The following is a 27931-nucleotide window of genomic DNA, read 5'->3' on the forward strand; positions in this document are numbered from 1 at the left end:
AAATGGAAGTCTAATCCGTGCTCTGTCCAGCCTTCCATCAGCCATTTTTGGGACCCCAGGCACTTTGTCCTCATCCTGTCACCTCACGGTTGTAGACAGCACAACCACTGTCATACACAGGAAAGGAAAATGGCTTTCTCCTTCCATAACTAAAAGCAAAACAAAACAAACTTTTTTGGAAGAACCCCCAGAAGTCATCCACTTAAATCTAATTTGCCAAAACCTAGTGACTGTCTAGCACTAACCACGAGGAAAGCGGGGAAAACTGGGCAGAGAACAGGATCATAATGACGAACTCAGGTCAATCATGCTTCACTCCCAGGGGGTACTTCGCCACTCCAAAGAATAGTGTGATTAACAAGGAAGAAGGGCTGTCAAGTGGCCAATGATGAGAATCTGCCACAATACCTCAGATGGAATGAAGAATACAATTGTAAGCAGCTGAGAGTGAAAAAATGATTTTCAGTAACAGTGATCGTTTCAGTTCAGTAAAGATACTGCACGAAGAAGAAAATACATACAGTATCTTCGATGCCTAGTCTAGGTATATCCAAGAAAGTCGAAATACCACTCTTGGGACAAATGACTCATACATTTCAGAACACAAAATTTAAGGCCCATCCTCAAAAACACTTTTCTGCATTCCACAGTTTCCAGAAGGCAAAACTCTAATATAACCAATGAAATAATAATTACCAACCACTTTTAAGAAAAATAACTTTTAGGGTTTTTGTAACCTCTGATAAAATTAAACAGCTCCAAGTGTGAATCACGATGTATTCTTTCAGCTGTCAGGATAAAGCAGAATCAAACTGAGTAATTGGGATGAAGCATTTATTCCTTGAGTAATAAAATAATTTCTGGATAATAAGCTCACAACATTAATGACTACATGTACAGAAGCTGAGAAAAGTAACACATGTACCTACATTCAGGGTGTTTCTCATTAGACACAGTCCCTACCTGTTTAGAGTAATTTTGCATAGTAGGTAATAACGGTGCTTTATGAATTTTGAGGATTTCATTTGCCAAATAAATAGAGTAACTAAAAAACAAAAACTTTTCATATCTTTATTTTATTTTAGAGAGAGAGAGAGCATATGCTCAAGCAGGGAAGGAGTAAAGAGGGAGAGAGAAAGAGAGGGGGGGAGAGGGAGAGGGAGCAGGTGAGAGAGAGAGAGAGAGAGAGAGAGAGAGAGAGAGAGAGAGAGAATCCCAAGCAGGCTCCACGCCGAGTGCAGAGCTGAACATGGGCTCGATCTTACGATCTCAGCCACAACCTGAGCCAAAATCAAGAGTCCAACATCTAACTGACTGATTCACCTGGCTCTCCAAAAGTTACTTTGTGCTTTGTGTTTTTAAGAGAGAGAGAGAGAAAGAGAGAGAGAGAATCCTAAGCAGGCTCCGATGCTCAGCACAGAGCCCAACTCGGGGGGTGATCCCACGACCCTGGAATCGTGACCTGAGTGGAAATCAAGAGTTAAACATTCACTTGACTGAGCCGCCCAGGTACCCTTCATATCTTTAAAAATCTCCACAGAGAGGGGCGCCTGGGTGGCGCAGTCGGTTAAGCGTCCGACTTCAGCCAGGTCACGATCTCGCGGTCCGGGAGTTCGAGCCCCGCATCGGGCTCTGGGCTGATGGCTCGGAGCCTGGAGCCTGTTTCCGATTCTGTGTCTCCCTCTCTCTCTGCCCCTCCCCCGTTCGTGCTCTGTCTCTCTCTGTCCCCAAAATAAATAAACGTTGAAAAAAAAAAAAAAAAAAATCTCCACAGAGATCAGTTTATCTGGTGTAACAAAAGACTCTCCTTGTACTTCCATGCAGGATTGAGTGAGCATATTTTTTTTAACTTAGTGTAAGTTTTCAGCTGTTGCTATTTTTTCCAAAAGTATTCAAAAAGAGTAGATAAGTTATCATTGGTCAAATACAACTGTAAGTTCAACTGGTGAGGTATCTTTCAGTGAAGTCTGATTAGAGTAATGCAGTGAACTGCACAGCCGCGGTGATGTCTTGCGGTGACCGACCTTGAAAGATCTTAGATAGCGCTGTTAGGACCTGTTGGTTGTGGCCATCAGGGAGTAAAACTTTACATCACAATCTTTCAGAAACTGACCTCCCAAGCAAGACTGCTTCAAAGAGCAACGTGATGTTTCACCTCAGATCCTTCAGTCCTCACAGGGAGCGGAGAAGCCACAGGCACAGGAGTGTGTGTGTGTGTGTGTGTGTGTGTGTGTGTGTGTGTGTGTGTGCATGCTATCCGTACACATATATCTGTGATACAGTCATTTCATTCTGAAAAACTGCATAATCAAAATGAAATCTAACAGCAGACAGAGAAATGGTTCATTTCAATGTTCAAATCGTTGTAGAAATGTATTGTATCAAATGGTAACGTTAAATGAAAATGTGCCATGAAACTAACCAGATTACGTGACCTTAAGTAATATAATACAATTGGTGCTGTGAAAACACAATTAAATGAGATGTGAAAGCAACTATAAACAGTCAGGTTTTAACACAGCAACCGTCTTACCATTGCCTTTAAAACTTTTATATTGATACACTCATTGAAATTTCTAATACTGTTCGTGAACGATATTCACTTATTGATATCAGAATACAAATCACTGAATTATATAAGGAAAAATACACTTTCGATTAGAAAAATACACAATATTTTTGTCCCTCAAACAGCATTTTACCTTTATAATCCCAAGCAAAGTGACTTGAGCGCTCACTGTTATTCTACCTGATAATCTGAATTCTCAGACATGAGGCATGGTTTTCATCCGCCAAACGGGGTATTCTCTGAATCCCCCAAATGACTACTAAGAACAGCAACCTACATTTAAATCCCAAGGTCTTGTCTCCCTAGTGATTGCCCCACCTACAAGCAAGACAGACATGGCTGCTGAAGGGAAGGTGAGCACGACAGTCATGTCCTCTCTCTAACAACCTGTCTGCCCTAACTGCGTTATCAGCCTGGCACTCCCCACTCCTGCTTAAACCAATGCAGCCCTACACAGAAGGGCCCAGATTGGTAGGAACAACAGGTACATAAACCACAGTAGGATAATCTTCCACTGTTTAACAAGCAGGAGACACATGGCCATAAATATGGATACAATAGGGAGATAGGGATGTTCAGTACTCTACTTGGCCCTCACCAGATGCAATCAGTATTTCTCATCCATCTTTCCAGTGTGTCCCATAAGAATCTCTGATAGGCACCCCTACTTCGCACTTCCTGATAAACCAGAATTCACAACTGAGTCCTGTGTCCCCATAATCTATTCATCCTTTAGGCAAAGGTTACCAACTCCACACCGTGTTCCTACTTCGTAACATCAAAACCAACTCCTCCATTTTCTCATGCTCACATTGCACGTGCCTGTCTATCTCTACCTCAACAGTCTTGAAAGCTTCAAGGGCGCAGATCTTGGTCACCTCCGTCTTTTCAACCTCAGCTCCTAGCACAGAGCAGACACAATAAACTAAACTAAAACAGCACACTCACTAAAAGAGACACTGGAGCTTATGGAACAACAACAACAACAAACATGCCCAAGATCAACTCTTCTCTCAGGCCAAAAATGTCATCCACACCCACACACGTGCATATGATAAAATCACAAGACAAATGAGCAAAGGCTTGTAGGTTCAAAATGAGGCCATTTTCCTACTAGCCGATGTCCTCAGAGTGTAAAATGTACCCTGCTGCTCTACTGTGTCTAAAGGGACATGTCCTTAGTCAGACTGACCAATTCCATGGCTGGAGAAAATCTCCTAGACGCTGACAGAGAAGCAACATCCTCACAACAAGTACATTAAAAACAGGCTGACAACGCAGCCTGAGCTCTGATTACCTGTACTGTTCACTGATGGGAATATTCTGGGAGAAGTATAAAGCCGATGTGCGCGCTCTCCAATGCCATTTCTTTGCAGGAAGGGAATAAAGGACACAATCTTCTAACTCTTCTTGGAGCAGATCCACCAGCTGTTTATGGGACCCTCCATAGAACGCTTCAATGATGAGAATACTCATCGGTCCTTTTAAGACTTCACAGATTCTAAATAATAAGCAAAAAAAATATTTGTTCCAACATATATATGTGTGTGTTTATAAAGATATTTTTAAATAAAAAGAAGTTAAAATAGTGTACCCAAAAAGCAAATACAAGTAATTTAAAGACACTTATTTTTTTTAAATATGCATGTCCCACTTTTTTTTTTTTTTTTTTTTTTTTTTAAATTTTTTTTTTCAACGTTTATTTATTTTTGGGACAGAGAGAGACAGAGCATGAACGGGGGAGGGGCAGAGAGAGAGGGAGACACAGAATCGGAAACAGGCTCCAGGCTCTGAGCCATCAGCCCAGAGCCTGACGCGGGGCTCGAACTCACGGACCGCGAGATCGTGACCTGGCTGAAGTCGGACGCTTAACCGACTGCGCCACCCAGGCGCCCCTATGTCCCACTTTTTTAAAAAGTGTATTAATGCTTAGGATTTATATTTTTGTAATCAATACCTTTACATCATTTTTGTTAATAAGAGGAAATAACGGATGCTTATTTTTCTGTTTTCCTCATGCCCTAAGATTGCTTCCACAATGACTCCGTTTTTTCTCCAACCCCAGGAAGTTTAAAGCCCTCTCCTGCTATGATCACTCACTTCCTGGTTGGAATGGCTTCGACCCTGACTCAGTAACCACAGAAGTGGTTGGCCTAGAGCTCTACTACTCTCAGACAGTCACTGAACTCATCTCCTATGACTTCCACTCCAAGAGCCCTTCATTTGTGAGGACCTTTTCAACTCAGAAATTTTCTGACTCTGTCACTCTCATATTAATTCACCTTTCAATTCACCAGCTATCACTGCCCCCAGTGAACCATATTTAACCAAAAAAAGCACATGGGGCACCTGGGAGGCTCAGTCGATTAAGCATCTGACTTGGACTCAGGTCATGATCTCGCAGTTCATGAGTTTGAGCCCCGTATCGGGCTCTGTGCTGACAGCTCCGAGCCTGGAGCCTGCTTCAGATTCTGTCTCCCTCGCTGTCTGCCCCTCCCCCGCCCGCACAAGTTTTCTCTCTCTCTTTCTCTCTCTCTCTCTCAAAAATAAAGAAAAGAGGAAGAAAGCACATTCATATTCACATCTCAATTCTCTAGTATTAAAAATCTTAGGATACAATTTCTTGACACACTGCATGTATCTTGACCACTTCCCACTATCACCAATATCCCACCTGCAAAGGTAAACCAACAAAGTGGAGTAAAGCTATATGCCTATGAACCAGCAAGGCTTCTACAACCTTTCTGTAAACAACCATCCCATCAAGAGAGATAAAGTAATGCTGTTATTAAAGATAGTAAAATTTGGGGCTCCTGGGTGGCTCAGTTGGTTAAGCTTCCGACTTCAGCTCAGGTCACGTTCTTGCAGTTTGTGGGTTCGAGCCCCAAATTGGGCTCTCTGCTGACAGCTCAGAGCCTGCAGCCTACTTCATATTCTATTCTGTCTGTCTGTCTCTCTCTCTCTCATAAATGAATAAGCATTAAATAAATAAATAATAAAACTAAAGACTTGGCAAAATTTTCATCGCAGAGAGTTAGCTATCAAAGCAATTTTTTGGTTTAATAAAATGACTTTTGTTAATGTGCTCAGAGAAATAAAAATATGTGTGAATGTAAAAAAAGTCCACATACATTTCAAATTATATGCTATTTCCTGTAAGAAGTAAGGAAGAAACATCACTCTGTACATAAATACTACACTGTTTAAAAAATATTCCAGATTTTTTAATTTTCCTTTATGATTTAAGTAAACACCATTCATTAAACAGAATATTGCTTTTCTTAATAATGTTGTTCCACAAAATTATTAGTCTCAACAACTCAATGTTGCTTTTCATTAATAAAACTCTACTTCACCTTGCTCAATCAAAGCAATGCCTACTTAACATTGCATTTCAAAGCAAAAAGTCTCAGATGGTTCTCAAAGAAACAACTAGAGTGAAAAAAAGCTTAGTTCTTGATGTCTGAATCTTCCATTGAGCATTTTTGGAGAAAAATATACAAGTACATATTTCAGTCATCTACAGAATAAGAAGCGGTGTTCCTCGGTGGAAAAGACATGAACCTTGCGGCCAGGGAGATACAAGTCTGAAGCTCAGCAATGTGCCTTAGAGCTGAATGACTTGGGCAAGTTACCCAAGGCTGTAGGACTCAGTCTTGCCTTCTCTAAAATGGGAATAACAATACCAACCTCAGAGGTGTGCTGTGAAGATAAAATTGAAGCATAGTAACTAACAGACAGTAATAAGATATTTTGCCCCTCCCAGTATTAGTACAAATCATCTTACTTAAGGGGGAAAGATATCTTTGAATTCTCCTACATTTTAAAATCAGTAATTTTCAATCACGGTCACCTCTCAACCAAGGACAGTGGGAAAGGTGGATACACATAAGCATTTGAAGTACAGTGAGTGTTACTCATTCATCATCAGCAGCTTGTATTTCAAATAAGAATGTGAGAGCCCCACAGGTATTGTGGGAAGAAGTTAGCTCAGGGGCTGAGCTATGCAGAAGCTTGGTTTTTTTCAGGCCAGTTGGAGACTACGTCTAATAAATGCAATGTTCAATAAGATAAATTTAAGAAAATGGTAGTCATTAATCCTTCAAATAATGGAACCTTCTACAAAGTTAACCAAGAGAACAGTATAAGGCAATCTTGAAAATTATATCAAAGGTTCTAAGACAGACTAAAAGCAGTTAACATTAATTTGCTTACTAGATCATACCACATATATCTCTATCTAGGTTTATTTCCTCTGATTTAATCACACTAAGGTGTCTATGCCCTGTATATCCTTAAAAGGTTGTCGTAGGGGTGTGTGGGTGGCTCAGTTGGTTAAGCGTCCGACTTCAGCTCAGGTCATGATCTCGCGGTTCGTGAGTTCAAGCCCCGCATCAGGCTCTGTGCTGACAGCAGAGCCTGGAGCCTGTTTCAGATTCTGTGTCTCCCTCTCTCTCTGCCCCTCCCCCACTCTCTCTCTCTCTCTCTCTCTCTCTCTCTCTCAAATATAAATAAACATTAAAAACAAATTTTTAAGAGATAAAGGTTATTGTAAAAATGACCTGAGATATTTCCCCAAGTGATGGAATGTGATCTAAGCCACTCCAAAGAATATTTCACTCATATAACCTCAAAGAAAGCAACATCAATATTAGAAGGGAAAAAAGGCTTTCTGTATTCTTTAGTCCTTTGCTCCTTTTCATGATTAATCTAGAGCACATATCATGCCATATATTTACAAATGTTTCTTATGGGTCTGAATCATGAGTTATCTGCAAATCATAAGCCAATGTGGAGGCAGTATGTGTAGGTGCTGCTAGAGATTCAAGACATTCAGTAAGCAGAACTGAACACCAAGCATGTGGGAGGTCGAAAAATAGAAAAGGGGAAAAAAAGATTATAGCTATAGTAGATTTCCACCCCTTTAATAGCTCAGTAAGAAGAGTGAAATGTACAGGTTTGAACTAGCATTTACTTGAGCATTTTTCTAGTGGCCAATGGGTGTGCCTGCATTTTGGGTATTTTTCTAGGGAGAGTAACTATGTCCTACCATCTCTGAAAACTATACTTAGTGGCTTTGATTCATGGAAATTTGTTCTGCTTGTTTTGTGGAGACAGACATATCCTGGCAGTTCCCCTACTTACTTCTATTGCAACTTTTGTGGCAAGAAGAAAATGTGTTCTTCCCTATAGTCTTCTTAAAGCACAACCTGGAAGAAAGATGATTCCCATTAGGTGCAAGCAAAAGAGAGGAAGCTGATTTTTAAATATAAGATTCAAACCAAATGTCATTTATAGCACATTAAAGAACAGTGCAAATACTCTTGCTGTGCTTGAGTTTTTAGAAAGCACTGCTTGAAACAAACGAGCATGAGGTTGGAAAAAAAAAAAAACACTTTGTTAAAAAGAATTTTTGCTGTTATGCTGGAATTTGCTAAAAGATAAAGGGAGTACATTATTTGCTCATTTTAGCAACAGTCCCAGAAAACTGCAGGTGGTCACCCTGACAGCACAGATGCTCCCAAGCACAGGTGAACAGGTGGATACAGACATCAGGCACCACTACCAATGGCTCCTAGGGAGTGAACGCTGGGGAGCAGCATCCTCAACACTGAAAATGCTTCCTCTGAAGCAAGGAGAGGGTCTCCTTTACAGCCTGAGGCTGTGGCCAGGTGTTTGCCAAAACATGGTAGGCAAGCCTAGACACAGCCAAAGGTCTTACATAGGTGCCTGAGTGTTCATCCATCTGTTAAAGCATTATCACAAGCACCACCACAGAAGAGGAGTAAGGATATCAGAATTAGGGGTGTGGCATTTATTTCAAAGGAAAAACAACAACTAGAGAACTTCTCATGTGAGGAGCAAATACCGATCAGAAAGCCCATGTCCTTTCTGCATGACACTAGACTGTTAATATTTTATAATGTAAAGAAAAAAGTAAATGGCCAATCCATTCTTGCTCCCAAAAAGAACATACAAAGTGTGTCAGATAAATTTTTATCAACTTTTAAGTTTTTCTGCTTAACCCAGTGAGCTTCCGTTAAAAAAAAAAAAAAAAAACTCATTTCTTCAGCATATTTTATTCCCCAATGATGCCAGATGAATGAGAATCTACTACACTATTAAAGCTTTATGAAAGTTTAATTCATTATCAATACTATGATTTAATGATACATGGCTAAATGCTACACATTAAATTGGCAATATAAATGAGTCAAAGTGATATCTATGACATAGGAATTTTAAACCACTTCAAATTCTATTTAAGATCACCAGAGGTCAAATGATCTATTGAAGAATTGTCTGCCTTTCTAAAAATTTATATTTACGATTAAAAGCAGACATATAGTGAAAAAAATCACAAAAATGTTTCATATGAACATTTTGACCAAAATGAAAAAGTGCCATTAGTGTCATCTCAATTAAAAACTAATAATGCATTGATAAGATCACCAAGAACAAAAGTAGCCTGAAACCAATGCTGTGAATATTTTTAAATTTTTATTAAAACTTTTTGTCACTGTACCTGCATTTATTTTAAGCTTGACCCAATTTCTTTATTCCCTGAGCCATTTTCAAGGTGAACTACATTTTAGTCTACCTCCTCTAGCAGTTACAACTGCTGCCATAGATATTTTTTTTAACAGTAGACAGAAAGGAAATTTGCAATATGCCAATGATCTATTGAAAAAGATGTGCTAAGTATAAACACATCATGTGAATTTTTAAAACAAAACCTAAATCACATTAGAAACCCATAATTAGCCTTCATATATGATGTCAATTCAGTTACTTACAATATTCAAATAATTTTCCAACCAAATACCAGGTAATAATTTTAAATCAGAGGAACTGTTGTATTAATAAATTCCACAGACACCTTACTGCTATTAGCTGTAGGAAGGTATGGTTTCAGTGATGATGGTTTTAACGGTTTGAATCCCACACACATGAGAAATCGATTCCACAGGCTAATCCACACATGGCTTGATACCTTACACTTCAATCAGTTGCTCCAAATATATTTTCTATTTGGCTATACACAATATTTTTAAAAGTTCAGTTTGGCAGAGCAGAAACCAGTGAAGTGAAACACTAAATGCCGTAAGTTGGGGAAAATAAAATTTGAGTAGGACTTCCCAATAGGTCATCAGAGGTTTACCTGGTATTTTCTTACTGACCCTGTCCCTTCTGCACCTCCACCCACCAACTCCAACACGCTGGCTTCTATTTAAAAAGCCACAATAACCCAGCAGGGTAAAATAGGGCAGTACTGAGAAAAGTTAGTATTACCTTCCAGCCCACTCACTTATTTTAATGATTCATCAGGGAAACCCCGGTTGTTAAAATGTACCTGAAATTATCTTATTATATACTAAAAAATAAGCATAAAAAGATTTCTGCTTTGAAACCTGTCACTACCAATTCCCCTAACAGAACCTAATAAGGGTGAATATATAGTAAAAATACATTTTGCTAAAAGGAGTGTCCTCAAAGTCTTACACTACAATCAAGTATCATATGGAGGGGTAGAGTGGGGGGGGGGGGGAGGGGGGAACAGAAGTAAGCAGATCCTACAAAAAGTTATTTTTGAAAAGCTTTTCATAAAAATCAGGCATAGCAAATCCATCCTATCTCCTAGAACCTCAATGTAATCTCTGAATACTAAAAGACAATCTGGTATTAATGCAGCGTAAAAACCTTACAATCCTAAAACTGTAGGCCCTGGCAATATTCTACACAATTAAAGAAAGTTTGGCTAACAGTAAGGAATGAATCAGATTCCTGAACATTAGTGTGAATTAAAGATAATGCATGATGGAAACTGATCATTACTCCATTATTTGATAATGGGCATACAACCCAACATTTATCATAACTTGTGTACTACTGTGTGTACTTAAATAGCAGCATTAAAAATAAAAATCTTGGGTTCATGCTGAAAATGATGTCCCACTGTATTCATCCATTGTCCCACAGTGCTATGAGCGTTCCAATTTCTTCAGCTCCAACTTTAGTTTCCTGTTGTGGTCATGAAGAACTAAGGATTTATGCACCAAAACCAAGATTTGGTAAGAAGACTTACATGCCATCTTATTTGTGACACAATTTGAAGTAATTTTCAAGTGCACTTTTCCAATTTTTTCATTTGCTAGGATCTTCTATACGTACTCTTTAAACATTACAATCTGATATGCATATATGGCTATGTAATTTTCCCTAACAAATATTTTCATTCTTTCTCAATTTGGGATTTTAACTTTCTGTTTAGAACTGTCAGTCACTTATTCCATGACTTGAATTAATACAAAGTCTTGGTTATAACTGTATCAAAGGCAAATTCAACAACTACTTATTCGTACTGACACTAGGACATCATTCACTTGTTTTCAAATATGCATAATTTCCACAAATAAAGAGATGTGTATATATTACAAATTCACTACCTTACATTTTTGTGAAGTTATATTCCACATTGCACAACAAAGCTGTAACTATGAAATTTTTTGTGAGATGTTTACTGGTTTAATATCACTGACAAATAAAATCCTAATCCTCTTTCAATTTTCCATTGCTATTAAGTTCACGAAACATTTCAAACTATAAAAGTAGTAATGAATTAGTTCTCCTGAATACTAAAAATATTTTCAATTTGCCGACATTTTAAAATGTGGCAGCGTATTTATGAATGAGTAGAAACTTTTACACTAGAAAATCATCTCATCGCTCATTTGAACTATTCCATTGCCCTTCTAACTAGGCCTTCATGCTGCCACATCATCTGGTTCCCATCACACCGTTCTCCGTATTCCAGCTACAGGTAATATTCCAAAATGCAAATCTGATCATGAGGTGACATGCTAAAAAAACATCAACGTCTCTGTCACCAATGGGTAAAGTCCAAGGCCCTAAATGTGGCACTGCTCACCTTGCTTTCCTGGCCTTTCCTTTCTCTTCACCACAGCCCTGCTTCTCCCTCTCCACTGGGATCTCTCTTCCCCCACTTACCCAGACCCTGCCTTGTTGCCTTACCGAGCGCTCACACTCTCCAGTTAATTAACACTCCTGTGATTTCACACCTTTCTCCCTTTGCCATCAGACTCTTCATGTTCACCTCAGGAACTAGCCTCAAATTTCGGCTAAACTAAATCAAGCAGCGAGTATAGCAAAACACACTATATTCTCTTCCAAATACTGATTCTCTTTCTGTATTGTCATAGAAATGAGAATTTATTAGATTTCTTTTCATGTAGATATGAGTTTATCTTAATCTACTTATACAAGAGAAGTAACAATGATAAAAGAAATGGTAGAAACACCACAAGTGATTGCATTCTGGGCCAACACAAGTTTCATGGTCTAAAAGAATGAGTATCTGTGAGATCCGTGAATGTTGAAAATCACCTGCAGTTTTTTAATCTGCTTGGTCTATCATCATCTTAGTTGAATACTAGCAGTGGAAGCAGGATGAGAAGCCAATTCCCTCACCATAAATCTAGAGATCCCATTTCACATTGAGTAATTATACTTTTATTTAATGGCGAAGGGAAAAAAAAAAAAAGGCATTTTTAAATACTTTCTGCCATCAACTATTCATTTTATAAAAGTCTGACAAGATGAATAATGTATTTGCTTTCTCAGGATGGCATTTCTCCAAGGCTTCCACCTTCCTGAAATGGGCTGCAAATCAGTCCAGTGGGAGAAAATTAGATTATCTGACCCATTCATATATGGATCCCTCAGTAGGAAAGTCAAGGTGTACCACAGAATCCTAGGTAGAAGGAATGCGGGAGCCATTGACCAACAGCTTTTCTTTTATAGAAGAAGAAATGGAGAGTATTGAGCATCACAGAGTAAGGGACAGAGCAAGGGGTTAAGTCCAGGTCTTCTGACCCCATGGTCACTTATCTTCCCCATTATACTTCATTGCAGGTATCTGGTAGGATGTAAGTACAAGGTGCATCCATTTTCTAGTCTTTGGAGTTTGGGGATTAAAAATCAATGTTTAAGAATTATAATATGTACACGATATATATTGCAGTATTTTTTTATATGTGGGTGAAATATAAATGTCAGTATAAGATGATAAATATATGTATCGCATATTATATTTAATCATAACTCCCAATAATCTGTACATCTAGGATATCAGTGCTATAAACCACACAATATGGTTATATAGAATACCATATAGTTAGAGTGATAAAACTCAAAACTTTTGTTCTAATCTCTTATAACTCCTTCCAGAGTCCTGCATAATCATCCCTAATCCCACAACTTTTATCCCTCATGCCCCAGCTCCAGACTAAGGCCTTTTCGATAGGGCGGTAGACCTTAATGACGAGGAAGGAAGACAATATCCGAGATTCACATGACAGGAGGGTTTGAAACAGGAGGCGAAGAGGTCAGCCATATAGATGCGCTCAGTTTATTTCATAATTTACTACTGTCACCATCAGACAAAGTCTGAGTCTCCCCGATATAACAATCTGTAGTACTTCTTTGTACTTAACACTTGTAGGATGTATTTATACGAGTGACCACATAATATCTGTATCCCCTACTGGATATTAAGTTCCAAAAGGACAGTGACCAGGTCTGCTTGCTTACCACTATATCTCAGCACTTAGCAAACAGAAAGTGTTCAACACTCTCTTTGAGCCAATAAACCATAAAACTCTTTAGCGATTGCCTTGACAATTTCTTCTGAACTCATCCAAGACCTTTATTATTATCAACTACAAATAATCACCCCTTCCTACCACTAATTACTACTTACAGAGAGAACTTGACGCACATATTCTATCACCACCTAAAATATAACAGGTGGCATCTTATTGTATTCAAAATGTCACACCTCATTCTAAGGAAAAATAGTTCTGCCCCAGCAGCCCTACCCAGGGATTTAGAAGCCAAGTTTCATGCCATGGGCATCTATTCTCTCTGACCTTTCTAGACTCCATAAGAATATTTAACACAAGGACAGTCAAGTCTATGACCTAGAAGGATTCAATTGGTTTAATCATTAGTCTGGCATTTCTTTCTTGGTCAGAAGCATTATCTTGTTACCCTACATTGGCTTCTATGACAAATTTTAACTCAGACTTGGATTGTGTAAGATAATTATAAATATACATACCAAATGAGTTTAAAATAAAATGACTAACAGATTCTTAACTATACTGGCGCTAGAGAGTCTCGCTCTAACATCTTTTAAGAACTTAATCCATCTTAACTAAATAAAAAATTGTTGAGAAGTTTCCCTCTCCAAGTGGGAGGCACATATCACATTTTCAGTTAATTTTGAAACAGAAATAGCAGAGTTACTCTAACACACAAACATTCTCAACGTCCTATTTGAAGTACTGCAACCCAAGCAAACATGGGTGGCATTCCCTTGATGGGTTGAAACAAATGTCACCAAGTATAAAGTTCTGGATTTACTCACTTCCAGAGAAAAATGAAAAGGACATAATCTCACAACTCAATCTATTTATCAGTGAGAGAAATCAACTTGCAAGAAATACAAAATCCTAACAGCTCAGGAGGCAAAAGAATATCAGGTAAACACATGGAAGAAGAAAAAGAAATTTCCATAGAGGCCTGAAGGCCTAGAAATAGATATTCTTAAAAGTATCAATGTTAGACACCTTTAATATTCACTTTATATTAGTGAAAGTCACCCTGCAGTGACAGACTTATTTAAATGGTCTTGGGAAATGTGAGGTGAGGTCAGTATCAGAATCTATTTATAAATAAGTAAGTAAATAAATAAAGGACATAAACTCTAATGTCCTTTAAGGTCCAAATCAATAAAACTATGCTTTAAAGATGTATCAATTAAAATGTTTAGTGACACTTCTCTCACCTCCAAAGTTCCACCTAATTATCATAATTTATTTATTAGAGGTAGGACTAGTTAAAAGTGTATTTTCTTCTACTTATGTACTACAGCAGATCTTTTCTAGCTGCCATATCCTCGAGAAGAATCTTTTGATTTGCCAGTGGTCTAAGTCATTTGCTCATGGTTTAAGAAGCCAACACTGGAAAAACTGGATAGATTCTAGAGATCGTTAATGATAAATTTTAAAAAGCCCAGAAACCCAGTTTAGACCAGGGCTGAGTAAATCTGGGGCTAAGAGACGTGGTAATGAGAGCTGTATCACTATTTTTAAGTATCACAAGGGGCATATTATTAGCTACCCACTATTATAAGAAAAAGAGTCAGTCTGATAATAATAGACTGGAATTTCTAAATCCTGAAAATATTTAGGATTGAGACTGTTGAGTAAAGAATAGGCATACAGAGACAACAGTGTATAATTTCTAGAAGGTCTACTATAGGTCTTTCTACAGAGGAAGCACAGGCTTGCCCCTATCATCTGACACACAAGTTTCCACTGACTAAAAGATAAGTAGCAACAGCTCAAAGTTTCCTGATTGGAGCAAGCACTGTGACTTTTATCTATTTAGTGGCCTTGTCTGTCACTATTATCTCTTTATCAGCTGGTTTTTCAAGGAGACATTCCAATGACATAAATATTTTGTCTAATGAAGCTGAGACCCTACAGTACAGAATATTCTTTGCCAACTACCCAAAGCCATACTCTGCATCCTCATCACCTCTTAAGGAAGTAATTTCACATTTTGCCAACAGAGTGTTCAGACAGAGTAAAGTTGCTTAGGAGTTAATTAATTCCCCCTTGCATCTCTATCCGGCATGTATATGCACCATATCTGGGACCATACGTCTCTCTACTGGATTAATTAGCATTTGCAGTTAACAAACAGCCTGAATCACTGTAGAGAGAGATTGTAACTTAAAACTCATAAAACTAGGTATATACTCTCTTGCATTTCATATAGCAGTTGTTCTACTGATCTTAGCAGAACTGAAGTTAAAAAAATATTGTTCACCCTCATCATTCTTCTTGCTCAATGTTTTAATGTCCCTTTCTCCTGCCTTGTGTCCAAACTATACTTGCCAGAATTAAATTGAAGATATTGGATAACCCCCTGCACATTGTTCAGGGTAAACGTCTGCCAGGCACAATGTGTAACCTCTCCCAGGAGTACTTGTATGTTACAAGGGGACAACAGGTGATGGCAAAATTTCAGCCATCTGCAGAATAGATAAGAATCGTTCGTGAATTAAAAAGACACTTCTCAAGGCACCTGGGTGGCTCAGTCGGTTAAGCATCCGACTCTTGGTTTTGGCTCAGGTCATGATCTCACCATTTTATGAGTTCGAGCCCCACATCCGGCTCCAAGCTGACAGTGCAGAGCCTGCTTGGGCTTCTCCATCTCCCTTTCTCTCTCTGCCCCTGCCCCATTTGTGCTGTCTCTGTCTCTCTCAAAATAAATAAAGAAACTTTAAAAAAAAAAAAAAAAGACACTTCTCAAGGCCGGAAGGCTGCTACCTACTCAATCAATGCGTGAGACTGTATCTGCTTTAAAGTATTAAAATGTCTTATCACATCTGAACGTAATATAAAAATCTTGAAAACTGCGATCTTTGGATTCAACAGTACCACTTCTTCTGAGAATTAACACTGGAAATTATGAAGAATCTTTACTGAAGTCTTTGCCTCAAATTGCAAGCAATGAAAATATCCAACAAAAAGAAATTTCATAATTAAATGATTAATGATCAAAAATCATAATAAAAAGAACATGGAAAAATGTTTCTACCATTGCATGATTGCAAGTTATGAATATATAAAAATATATGATGAAATGAAATAGAAACACAAGAGAGACTACACGTGAACACAGGTAGGCATAAATAATCATTTATGGTAGAACTGTGAGCCGTTTTGAGTTTCTCTTTGTGTTTCATTTTATTCTTCAAGTTATCTTCACTGAATATATTTCAACTTGCAATTAAAAGAAACTATAAATTTTTTCTAACTTTAGGAAGGAGGCCAAATTGTTTGAAATAACAAACTACTTCCCAATTACTGAAGGCTTACTCCCCTCCAGGAGCTTGCCAGCGGTTTTCAAATTATTCTATTACTATTGCTATAAAGCAACTTATGAAAAATCAAATCAGCAAGGGTTAAACTAATGGGGCTACAGCTATTCATAAACACTATTAATTTGGTTTTGGAAATACTGCTTGTCTAATGTGTGAAATAAAAGTAATACTCAGTCGATTTTTAAAAGTACTTGAATTATTAAATAATTGTAAACAGATCAAGATCTTTATTTATCGGTAAGGAATGCGGAGCTGCACTCTGACAGAGAATATTAGAAACTAAAATACTATTTGGCACTTACAGTTTTGAATAGGGACAGATATAGTACAGACTCAGAGTTTTAAAGTTCAAGTAAAGTGTCAAAATTAATTTGTGCCTTAAATAATTAGATTTGTGTCTTGAACTAAGGGGGAAATATTTAATAAAGGTGCATAAAATTGAAAAGAACTTCTAGTTTCACACTTAATTTCCAAAATGTATTTAAAAAGCAGCAACATGCTATTGAGTAATCATCCATATGTGTTACACACGTTAAAGGAGGGACTGATTGCATAGTCAACTACTACAGACACAGTCTTGCAATTTTAAAAGACTGCCTCCTTTCATAATCACTCATATTCTTCCTATATTTATATACATGCAATAGTTGAATGGATACTCAATATACATTAACCCAACAGCAACTCAGACTTAGTAGAGAAATAGTTTTAAATGGAACCCCCAGGTCCTAGTACTTTTTACAATTTAAATGCTATGAAAACATGAAACATATTTCAAGTAATAAGAAAGTATTATTCCTGGAATTGTTTTCCAGTGCAACAATTTCATCATAGTTCATCTTTAAAACCATCTATCCTGAAAATTTTAACTTAGAAATCTAGAAGGAAAAAGGAAAAAAAAAAAACCTGCCATTAAAAGTATACAAATAATTAAGAATTAACCTCCACAAAACACAAAAGTACTAATAAAAATATGAAACTGCGAAAACGAGGGCCAAGCTTATCATTTTGTCTATTTTTAAAGGGACACTAAGAATATAGCGATCAACCTGTAACTTTCCATATTTTAAAATTAGCACCGAGTTGATATGAAAAAGAAACCCTAATCTCAGGAAAGCACCATGTGGCATTTTTTAACTTTATGACCACTATGTTGACTCTCTGTCCCAGAGCAGATCACCTCCAGCATTAGTACTCTGACCTTACAGAAAAGTGACAGATAAAGTTTATGGTGAGAAAAAATGAGTTTTTATGGGTTTCCAAAAGGGAATTCTTATGACACTAAAAGCCATATAATAATATTGATTTGATAACCAACTTTTTTACAGCCAAATTACAGATTTAAGATTTCTGGAAAAATATCCAAGTGAATTTGCAGTAAAATACAATAAAATAGAGGCTTGGGCTCATGACTGGCAGTCTAGGATCTCTTTCCAAACTTTAAATATACATATAAAATAATTTTTTAAACCAAATCTTTAAAGTTTTCAGTGTCTCAAGATTTACCTTTTATGTTGGAACTGACTGACCCCTCCTCCTGACATTGATCAGGAAGCTGTAAGCGCTCAACTTTCTGGGAAAATAATTTCCATGCCTGTTTCTAGGTTTTTTCTGTCTTAAAGGCAAATGCACAATGTACAGAAACAAGATTATTTTCTTGTAAAATCACCCTCAAAAATCAATTAGAATATTCAAATTATTCCATTCTCACAAATGAAAATAAGTTGCTTGCTGAAATGACAGTCTTCCATTTCACTGCCTTAAAAATTAAGCTGGCATGGATAATAAAAGTGTTTTCTGACTGGATATGCTTGGCATTCAAATATTTTTAAAACAAAAACTAATCCATAATTAGATTTCACAAGCGCAATCTATAGAAAACAGAATTTGTTTTTGTTTTATGAGAGCAATACTAATGATTTGATATTATAAAAGTTATAACAACAATACCATTGCTTGCATGAAGCTGTAAACAAACGGGCACACTTGTGTTTATTATCCTTTTCAGCCTGATCTTTACTATTCATTCACTCCTTTAGCAAATATTTATCGTGCCCACTATGCGCCCAGCATTGTTCCAGGTGCTTGTGGGTAAATTAGGTGACAAAACAAATGTTCCTGTTATCACAGGAAACTGCTTTCTAATTGGAGTAAAAAGACAATCATCAAGTAAATGTAGCTCAGAGGGTACAGGTGCTATTGGAAAAAAAAAAAAAAAAACAAGCACAAGGTAATGAAGGATCCGGTTGCCGAGGCCTGGGGCTGGGAAAGGGTGGTATTTTACATTGGGTTTTCAGAGGACACCTCCCCGATGAAATGGCATCTAAACAGAAACCATAAGAGTGGGGGTTGCTAAACAGATCTGGATCTAAAGCCTTCCGGGCAGCAGGCACAGCAAGATCCTGAGATGGAACATGCTTGGCATGTACGGAGAGTAAGAAGGTCTGTGTGACTGGAAAGCATAAACAAATGTGCTTTATTCAGCATTCACTGAATGACTGCATTCTAAAAGTTATGCTAAGTGTTTTTGATATCAAGATGACCCAAATATAGTTTCTGGCCTCAGACCTGGATATAATTGCAATACAGAGTGATAAATGTCATAAAACATTTCAGCTGTGTCTCAAAGAGAGACCAAAATCAGGTTCTACTTCAAGACGATGAACCAAGAGCCCAGAAAGAAAGTACTAAGGGCCAAGACCCCCACTCCAAAGAGGAGTTGAAGAAATGTGCAGATAACTCTTGGCTCCCTTAACAACCATTCAACCCTTTTTTTTCTCCTTTTACTTTCTTCTCGAATTCAGGCTGAAATACTTGATCTCCCAGGTGTGAGGACAGGTGGCATGTTCTAGAGTATTCCAAAATGATGTAGGTGGAAAGGAGGCTCAAAACTGAAAGCGCCCTCTATTGGGAGCCAGGATATTGCTGTACAACTCGACAAATCAACAACCCACAGTGCTTTTGGCTGACTCCCCCCAGACCCCTGATATCAGGTCTTCCTTCCAAGCCCTTGAGCCGCCAGCCTCCCTCATCTTCTTCAACCTCAAGTAGGCATCAGCTTCTGACTGTCCTCCCTCCCTGACACTACATTTAATGTTTCCATTTTTCTGAAACTTAATGTCAGCCCTCCACTCAAACACCTCTGATTTTTTTCTACAGAAGAAAGAGAAACTAATCCTTAGCAAGACATAAGACCCTTGACAATTTGGTGCCAAGCTCCCTTTCAGCTTCGATTCCTGTCACTCTCACAGACACACCATTACCTGAACACAATTTTTAGAACATTCCATACACACTTCCACCTCCAAGCACTGTTTGTGCGTTCTTCTTCCTAGAATCCATTCACTTTTACCACCTGTCAAATTCCTACACATGGTTCAAGACTCCATTCAAATTCCATCTCATCTGCAAAAGCTTAAGTCAATTGCTCACCTATATTCAGCCAGTCAGAAGCAATTACTCCTTCCTCTGTGGTACCACCAAACTTGGCTTATACCCCAATTAGAGCAGTTACCACAATCCCACCTGTGCAACAGTTACACAGTATATATGTGTCTGGTCAACCAGATTTCAATTCCTTGGCAGCAAAGTCTATACACAACTTATGTTTATATCTATTCATTATCCAGCAAAGTGCCTTACACACAATAGGCACTCAACTAACATACTCTTGAATTCTCCTCCATAGGCTACAATAAGTTCTCACTTTATGAGAAAGGGAAAAAAAAGAGATTTCTAGATAAAAATTAGAGCAGCATCATAAACTGAATTGTCCAGGCATTACCACTGTATTTAACTATTCAAGTAAGTTATGAACCATAGCAGATATTATTGAATAAGAAGATAAAGACGGGGCGCCTGGGTGGCGCAGTCGGTTAAGCGTCCGACTTCAGCCAGGTCACGATCTCGCGGTCTGTGAGTTCGAGCCCCGCGTCAGGCTCTGGGCTGATGGCTCAGAGCCTGGAGCCTGTTTCCAATTCTGTGTCTCCCTCTCTCTCTGCCCCTCCCCCGTTCATGCTCTGTCTCTCTCTGTCCCAAAAATAAATAAACGTTGAAAAAAAAAAAAAAAAAAAAGAAGATAAAGACAACACAAAATTAATTATGGGTGCTCATTAGGCAGAAAAATAAAGAGGAATGGGGAAATGTAAAGCCTAAAGGTACCTGTATTAGGAAGCATTACCAAGGGATACTAAAACAATTCATCTAACAAAGTTTTAGGTCCTGTTAAGTGCCAGATACTACAGTGATCACTGAGAATATAAAGGTGAAAAAGGGCTGAACACGCTTTTTTAAGCGCGAAGCGTTGGCCCCAAAAGTAGGACCAAAAGAGCGGCTTAAAGGCCAAAACAGACAATCAATACCCAATTCTGAGTCCAAATCTAGGAAACTATCTTGCCTAAATTGTGATTATGTAGGAACTCTCTCCAGAACTGCTTCTGAATGTTAAAAGGGCTTCCTTTATTTTCAGTGACTATAAACTGCTCAGATAGAAAATTTAAGTTCCAGATACTTGAATACATTCCCTGCTTTGAGATAAGTTCTATCCATGCACAGGTTGTTTTAGTAATTAAGGTACCAACAACCCTGCCATGATGAATGAAAAGGGAGGAATTTATTAAAATGGTGCTCTATAGGGAATGTTGCATGGGAGACAGTGGATAGTTGATTTCTTTGTCCTCTGAGGCCAAAATAACAGAAACAGAATGGAAATACAACAAAAGGAATTTCAGTTAGACATTGGACAAGTTGTGAGGCACTGATTCACCCTATCAAGTTACACTCAGCCATTTCTTGTGCAGATTTTGAATGAAGAGGTAGCCTGCTTTCCTCTAAGACAGATTAAGCAAAGCAAGCAGATGTAAAGATGACTTCTTAGTGTTTCTTTTAGACATATTCTTCAGTTGTACATTACTATTTGTATGTGGATTAAAAAAATATGAAGCTGTCACTCTAAGAATTAAAACCATTAATTAAAATGCCACCTAGGATAAAATGTGACACAGTAGGCTCTTTGCCATGAGGCTACCAAGGCTGTAACAACTCCTTCCTGTAAATCAACATCAATAAATGTAAGTTATCAAATTTCCTACCGTACTGATAAGTTCAAATCGCTTACTTCTTCAAAAACTGAGATCCTAATATATGACAAATGCAAGATATCCTTGTTTAAACAATAGTCTATGCAAAGGGTTAAAAGGAAATTATATTTTTATTTACTCATGGAATAATGTACTCCAGCAAAAGCACTGGTACTAAGTCATTTTGAGGATTCTCCTATAACCTTTGTAACTAAGTACCTTCCACTCAAAACAACTTTGCAACTTTGATTTTCCCTTAGCAGTAACAGACAAATCAATAAAATGTAGTCCACAACCCCTCACAAATTAAAACTATCACTATATCCCTTATAGGCATAAATGATTTACACCAATAATGTTACAAATATAATATATTTCCTAATACTCATCCATCCATTCATTCAACAAGTGTTGAGTGAAGACCCACATCTAGGCACTGTGGTAAGTGTAAAGACACCAAGGTGACCCAGTTACAGTTCCTGTTGTCAGACACAGAAATAACATTACAAAACCAAAACATATGTACTTATGTCAAAAGGGAACCAACAAGTTACTATATACACCAAGTACCCAGAAAGTTCAAAGGTCCAAGCAACTCATCATACAAAAGAATTGAGAATTATGGCAGAGAACTCGGAGAGCTCACTCAACCTTCATTCCCATTCTCCTTTTCCCTGTCTTCCTCCAAAATAGAAACAAGATGGCTAAAAACTTTTGATCTCATTCTAGAAGTACTTATGTGACAGACTTTTGGCCAAGGAGATGTCCCCCATGAGTAGACATCCCTTTCTTTCTTTCTTTCTTTTTTCTTAGACATCCCTTTCTTTAAAAAAAAAAAAAAAAAAGAGGCGGCTCCCCATGAGAAAAGCGCTTCTGAGAATCCTTCACTTTTCTTCCTGCTTGAAGGTAAGCACAATTTTGGAGGAACAAAAGTCATTTGTGTAATAAAAGGCAAGTTACGTGCTAAGGATGTGGGAAAACGAGATGCTACCTGGGTCCCTGATGGCATCAGCTATCTGTGAATTAACTGCCTCCAGACTTCTTATGAGACAAATAAAACCCTTCCTCATTTCAGTCAGTCAGTAAGATTTTCTACTCTCTGGAGCCAGAGGCATTTTTACCATTAAAAAGGAACCTGCAGCAAAGAGGAAGGATTTGACTTAAACTATCTATGGCTCCCCCTTCGTCAGTTTATGCTATGATCTAGTTCTTCCCAGCTAGAAAAAATAAAAACAATTTTGAATTTACATTTCTACAATTGTCCTACAATTTTCAGTAATGTGGATTATGTAAATAAGCATGTTCTAATTCTTCCACAGAAATCTATTTGTTGCATAGTCATTACAAGATTTTTATTTCCCTTCTTAACTGATCCTCAAATCTATAAAGTGACATTTTTTATGGTGTGGTATATATATCATTCACAAATGCAATATACACATAGAATCAAATAGCCAAAGATTAGGAACGGAGTAAGGAAGGAGAATGAAAAGAGAGAAGGAACAAGGAACCTAGTTTATTTCACAGTGTAAACTATGTTTTCAATTGTGCGAGCACTTTAGAAAGCAGCTTCTGAATAAATGAAAGACCACAAGATAACAGTATTTTTTTTTTAATAGGAAAGACTTCCTCTGCAAATCGAAATCAGTTTCTCTGTTTTTAAAAATCTTTCAAACTTAAAAAAATATATATCCCAAATATATTTGGGGTCCAATTTACCACTACCATTATTAAATTATTATGCTATTCCACTTCTCTCTAGTAAGCTCCTTAAGGTAATAGTCTGTGTAAGTTTCTGTTGGACACATTTTGAATGTGTACCATTCTTGGAATAGTTTCTATCTTAGAGTGCTGGAAAGATTCATTCATTTCAATCACCATCACTCCATAAGCCACATATACTTTTTCTGCCTTTTTTGTTCAAATATATTTCACTGTGGCCATTCAAAGGAAAATTACACATTCCAATAACATTTGAGTTCCTCTCAGTTACCCTTTCAGTGGTTCAGGGTAATGATAGAGTAAAGAATCGTGCTCTTCACAGGCTCTCCTTTTTTTTTCCCCTCATTTGGTAGAATTTCAGCTTCAAATCTCTTGTGCCAAAAAGCAATGGATAATGTCTAATGCTCCTCTCTAACAGTAGCTTACTTTAGAGGGAAGGGGAGTGAGAGTCAGGAGAAATCATCTCATTCCCAGCTTTTAAAGAGTCTTAGCATATGGGATAAGCAATCTCTTATCCCATTTTCCTAAAATAGAATTATGGAACCATAATAGGTCAAGTTGGGGGTGGGGGAAAGGAATTAGAAAGTTTTCAATAATCTGAGTAGGGGTAACAGTTAAAGGGTGAAATAATTGAAAGTTCTAGCCCTAAATTCTCACTGAAATCAATTAAAAAAAAACCCTATATATTCATAAAACCTGGGGCTTATATATATTTTTGGCACTGTTCCTAGGTAGAAGCTTCCTCTGTTAAACAGATAAAAGCTATATTCTCTTCTTCATGAGACTGCAAGAATAAAATAAATAAGGGTAATAAGTATAGTCAGAGAACATAAATTCCTTCATTTTAAAACCAGCATTCAAAGGCAATCCTGGTCAATCCATATGAACTCAAAAGCATATTCAGAGAATGACAAGTCTCCTTTGTTTATATCATCTCAACTTCAATTTCATCTGCAGTTATCTCCTTTAAAACAAGTATTTCTAGGCCCTTACATGATATCAAGTCCTTTTTCTGAGGCCCATTTTTATTTGGTTATCTTTTTAGGTGCACTAAAGATTGAGTTTACAATAAACTGAACAGACAGCGTACAAAAGGCTTTTAGAACTATACCATATGGTCCAGGGAAGGGAACAATCTGGACGATCCCCATTTCAATCTGCAAGCTTGTCCACCTCTATAACACATTATACCACTGTAATAAAATATTAAGATGGAAACGTAAAGGCGAAAATAGTCTATCTTTAGCATTACCAGGCAACCACACTTCTGAGCATTTACTGATAAACTTAATAAACATTTACTTTAATTTATATTCTGGAATTTTGGTATGCAACACCAGGCATAGAAACCTAGGCCACTATTCACTAGAAACAATATTTCGGCAGGGATATGTGTGGGTATTCAACTTATGCTTCAGAAATTTGGAAGGAAAAAGAAAACAAAACACTTTTACAGGGGGCATATTGGCAGGGGCTGATGTAACAGATGACACATTCTTGGAAATCAAATAAAAGCAATAGGGAAATACCCATGGCTGCCTGGTGAAGGCCTAATCACATGGACACAGCTGGAACCAATGTAGATCATTCATTAATAAAACTGTATTGTAGTAGCCACTTTTTGATGCATTTCAATTGCTGCTGTAGCCAACTCTCTGAATTTCTTTGTTTGCTTTTTTGTTGAATTTCTTTGTTTTAATGGGAAATACGAGAAGATGGGGGGGGGGGGAACCACCCTGCTTTCATGCTAAAAATGAGACTAGCTCAAAAAGCTAAATGTCACTTTACCTTGCAATGTACTTACACTATCAGCAGCTTAAAATATGCAGCGCAAACCTGAAAGGGGGAACTCATATGGTACTATGGATAAAAAGTGAGCAGTGTGAGATGCCACGGAAAACATATGAAATAGTTGTGACAGTATTCTACAGAATGATAATATGTCAGGCAGGGGGAATTAAAATGTATCAAAAATTAGAGGAAGAACCAAACAACCGAATTAACACACACGCGTTCTTGTAATACTCTCTAACAAAATTTAACACTGAAGTCTGTACCATACGTGTACGGGAAGATTACTAATATCTTTGACCACATAAATTCAGAAATCCACATCTGTTATTATAGGTTACCAGTATTTGACAGCAAACAAAATATTCAAGCCACCTACCCTGGAGTAACGTTTAAAACCTGAAGTGATACTCAAATGAAACAAAACACTACTCATAATTATAAACATGGTATCTAATACAATAACATAAAATCCTGGTTAAAATAATGAATTTAGTATTTATCCAACTTTGCTGACATCCCTCAATAAAGCTCTTTTTCCAGGTTGCTACAAATATGATTAAGTTACTAAACAGTAATTCCTACAAACCATATAATGTCAAACCATAAAGACACAGCTTTGATATATGTTCTGCATTAAACAAAACTGTAGAATTTATTACCTACAAAAAGGAAAAACTCAATAGTATTTACAAAAAAAAAAAAAAAAAAAAAAAAAAAAAAAAAACCCTGCTCAAACACTCAAACATTACGGGGTCTTAAATATATTGTACTATGCCCCTGTGTATAGTTAGAATAAACAAATAAATACAACAATTCGTGTTGCAATTCCTAAATCACTGAAAGATATGTTCCTACCACAGAAAAGACAAAGGGCTTAATTGCAAATCAAAATTATAGCACTGGAGAAAATGTATTTAAAGTGAATGCATAGTATTTAATATGCAATAAACATACAGGTGAACATAGAGAATAAACTTTTGGTCTATACCACCACACCTGGGCACAGAGGACTCCAGACTGACAGTCACGCACTTAACAGGACCAAGAAAAAAAAGTTTCACTGGCTTTCCTTCTAAAAAATGTCATACGTCTAAAACGTAAAATGTTGACCTAAAGATTTAATTGATATAACTTAACAGGCATCTCACCCAGATTCATTTTAGCTACTCTACAGAAAAGGGCACTTAAATACAAGTCAAAAAAACAGCATTGGGGGGAATGGAGAATTGTAGCATTTATTAACATGTGCATTATACATATAAAGCAATGTGGGTACTTGTTTGTTTTGTGAAATTAATGAGCCAATATGTTGCTGAACCTGTCTTGAGATTGAGAGAAAATAACAGGTGAGTTTATTTAATGCATACTTCTCATATACCTGTTTTACAAATCCTTTCAATGATTTTAAAGCATTTTCTAAATTAAAAATAAATCTCTAGGGAAAAAAAAAAACAACGCTTAGATTGTACAAGTTTATCTTAATGTATGCATAATAGGTCTATTTCCCAGTATATGTGGTATATAAAAATGTTTCACATTAATAATTCTAACAGGAACCATATTTACTTTCTTTTCAGTCACATTTGTTATACCATTAACAAAAATTCATGAATTTTTCCTCCCAAAGTAATTTTCTTATTGCCAAAAATCATTGACAAGTTTTTAAAATAAAAATCAGTCACAATAATATCAATCTCCTCTTTAGAAAACATATTCTGCCTATTTAACTATTCTTATCTTGATTGCAAAACACTAATTTTTAAAATAGAGCACTTGAAAGTCAGTCATTTGTTTTTGCTTAATACAACAGAAAACACATTTGCATTTTGAGGAACATTCTACGAAATTTCATAGAATGCTTGCTCATAGTGAAAACCTAGTCTCCTGCTCAAATCATCACTTAAAAATCATAATGCTACCTGTTCACACTCCTTGTAATAATAGGTCCCTAGCTATAATTTAGAAAGAACTGGGAAACCTAAAAGCACTCTGCTTAACCTTGCATTTTCATTTCAAAGGAAAAAAATTGTAATGCACATCTTTATATTTAATGGAAGTTAACTTGCTTACCTAAACTTATCAGACATTCTAAAAATGAGTATTCAATTCACAAATGCTAAAAGCTGACCCTGAGTTTTAGACAAAAATAGAAAACAATGGCAGACTTTTGGGTTTCAACAAGAGCTATCTTGGCATAAAAATCCATTTAAAACCACCAAGTTATCTTCAAGAGTTTCCATTCAAATAAGAAGCTACGAAGGAAGACAGGATTCCAATCAATCAAAAATACCATGTCAACAGGACCAAAGTTAGCAATATTCAGAAGGGTTTTCTGAAAAGCGTGGCAAAAATGCCAACTGTGAAGGAAATCTCTAAGAGCTGGAAAAAGGAGATTTAACACAAGCTTCCCTAAGGAACAATGCCATTTAGTAAACAGGGAAGTTGTGAGGAGAACGGTGTTTCTATTTAAGAAAAAGTTGCTTTGTTGTTCTCCTATGGTGCTCTACATGAAGGAAGAGGAAAATGAAGGAAAAGAAATGGGAGAAGCAGGAGAGACTAAGCCTGCTTGCCTTCCTTCAGTGGCGCTGGGAGGGTAGACCCTCTGCCTTATGAAAACCACTGCCAGAACCAAGCTACACAAAACATTTTGGCTGCCAGCCTAGAACAGTGCCAGGCTGTTTTTTATTTTGTGCTAGACTCCCTCAATTGAGACAGTGTGGGATTGTCACTTTGATGCACATAGAGAACAAAGAATAATATAGTACGAGGCCGGGAGGGGGGAGGATTTTT

The 27931-nt window shown here is 37.2% G+C and overlaps 1 protein-coding gene across 23 annotated transcripts in view; it reads right to left on the reverse strand.

Annotated features, from left to right (window-relative positions):
* QTMAN (queuosine-tRNA mannosyltransferase) overlaps positions 1 to 27931 on the reverse strand; it is a 466550-nt gene that overhangs the window by 335658 nt on the left and 102961 nt on the right. For 20 of the 23 annotated variants that reach the window (XR_015255199.1, XR_015255203.1, XR_015255202.1 and 17 more), the window contains 2 exons: positions 7715 to 7779; positions 3867 to 4070 (listed from right to left, as the gene is read on the reverse strand). Coding sequence is in view for 19 of the 23 variants with exons in the window: in XM_086718497.1 (XP_086574623.1) it covers positions 3867 to 4045 (179 nt within the window). In the remaining 4 variants the exon portion in view is untranslated. The remainder of the gene's footprint in view (positions 1 to 3866; positions 4071 to 7714; positions 7780 to 27931) is intronic. The other 3 variants (XM_086718502.1, XM_086718503.1, XM_086718501.1) reach the window with 1 other exon arrangement.

This window comes from Puma concolor, chromosome C1, assembly GCF_028749965.1.
Source record: "Puma concolor isolate L17-30 chromosome C1, mPumCon1.1.hap2, whole genome shotgun sequence".
NCBI classification, from domain to species: domain Eukaryota; kingdom Metazoa; phylum Chordata; class Mammalia; order Carnivora; family Felidae; genus Puma; species Puma concolor.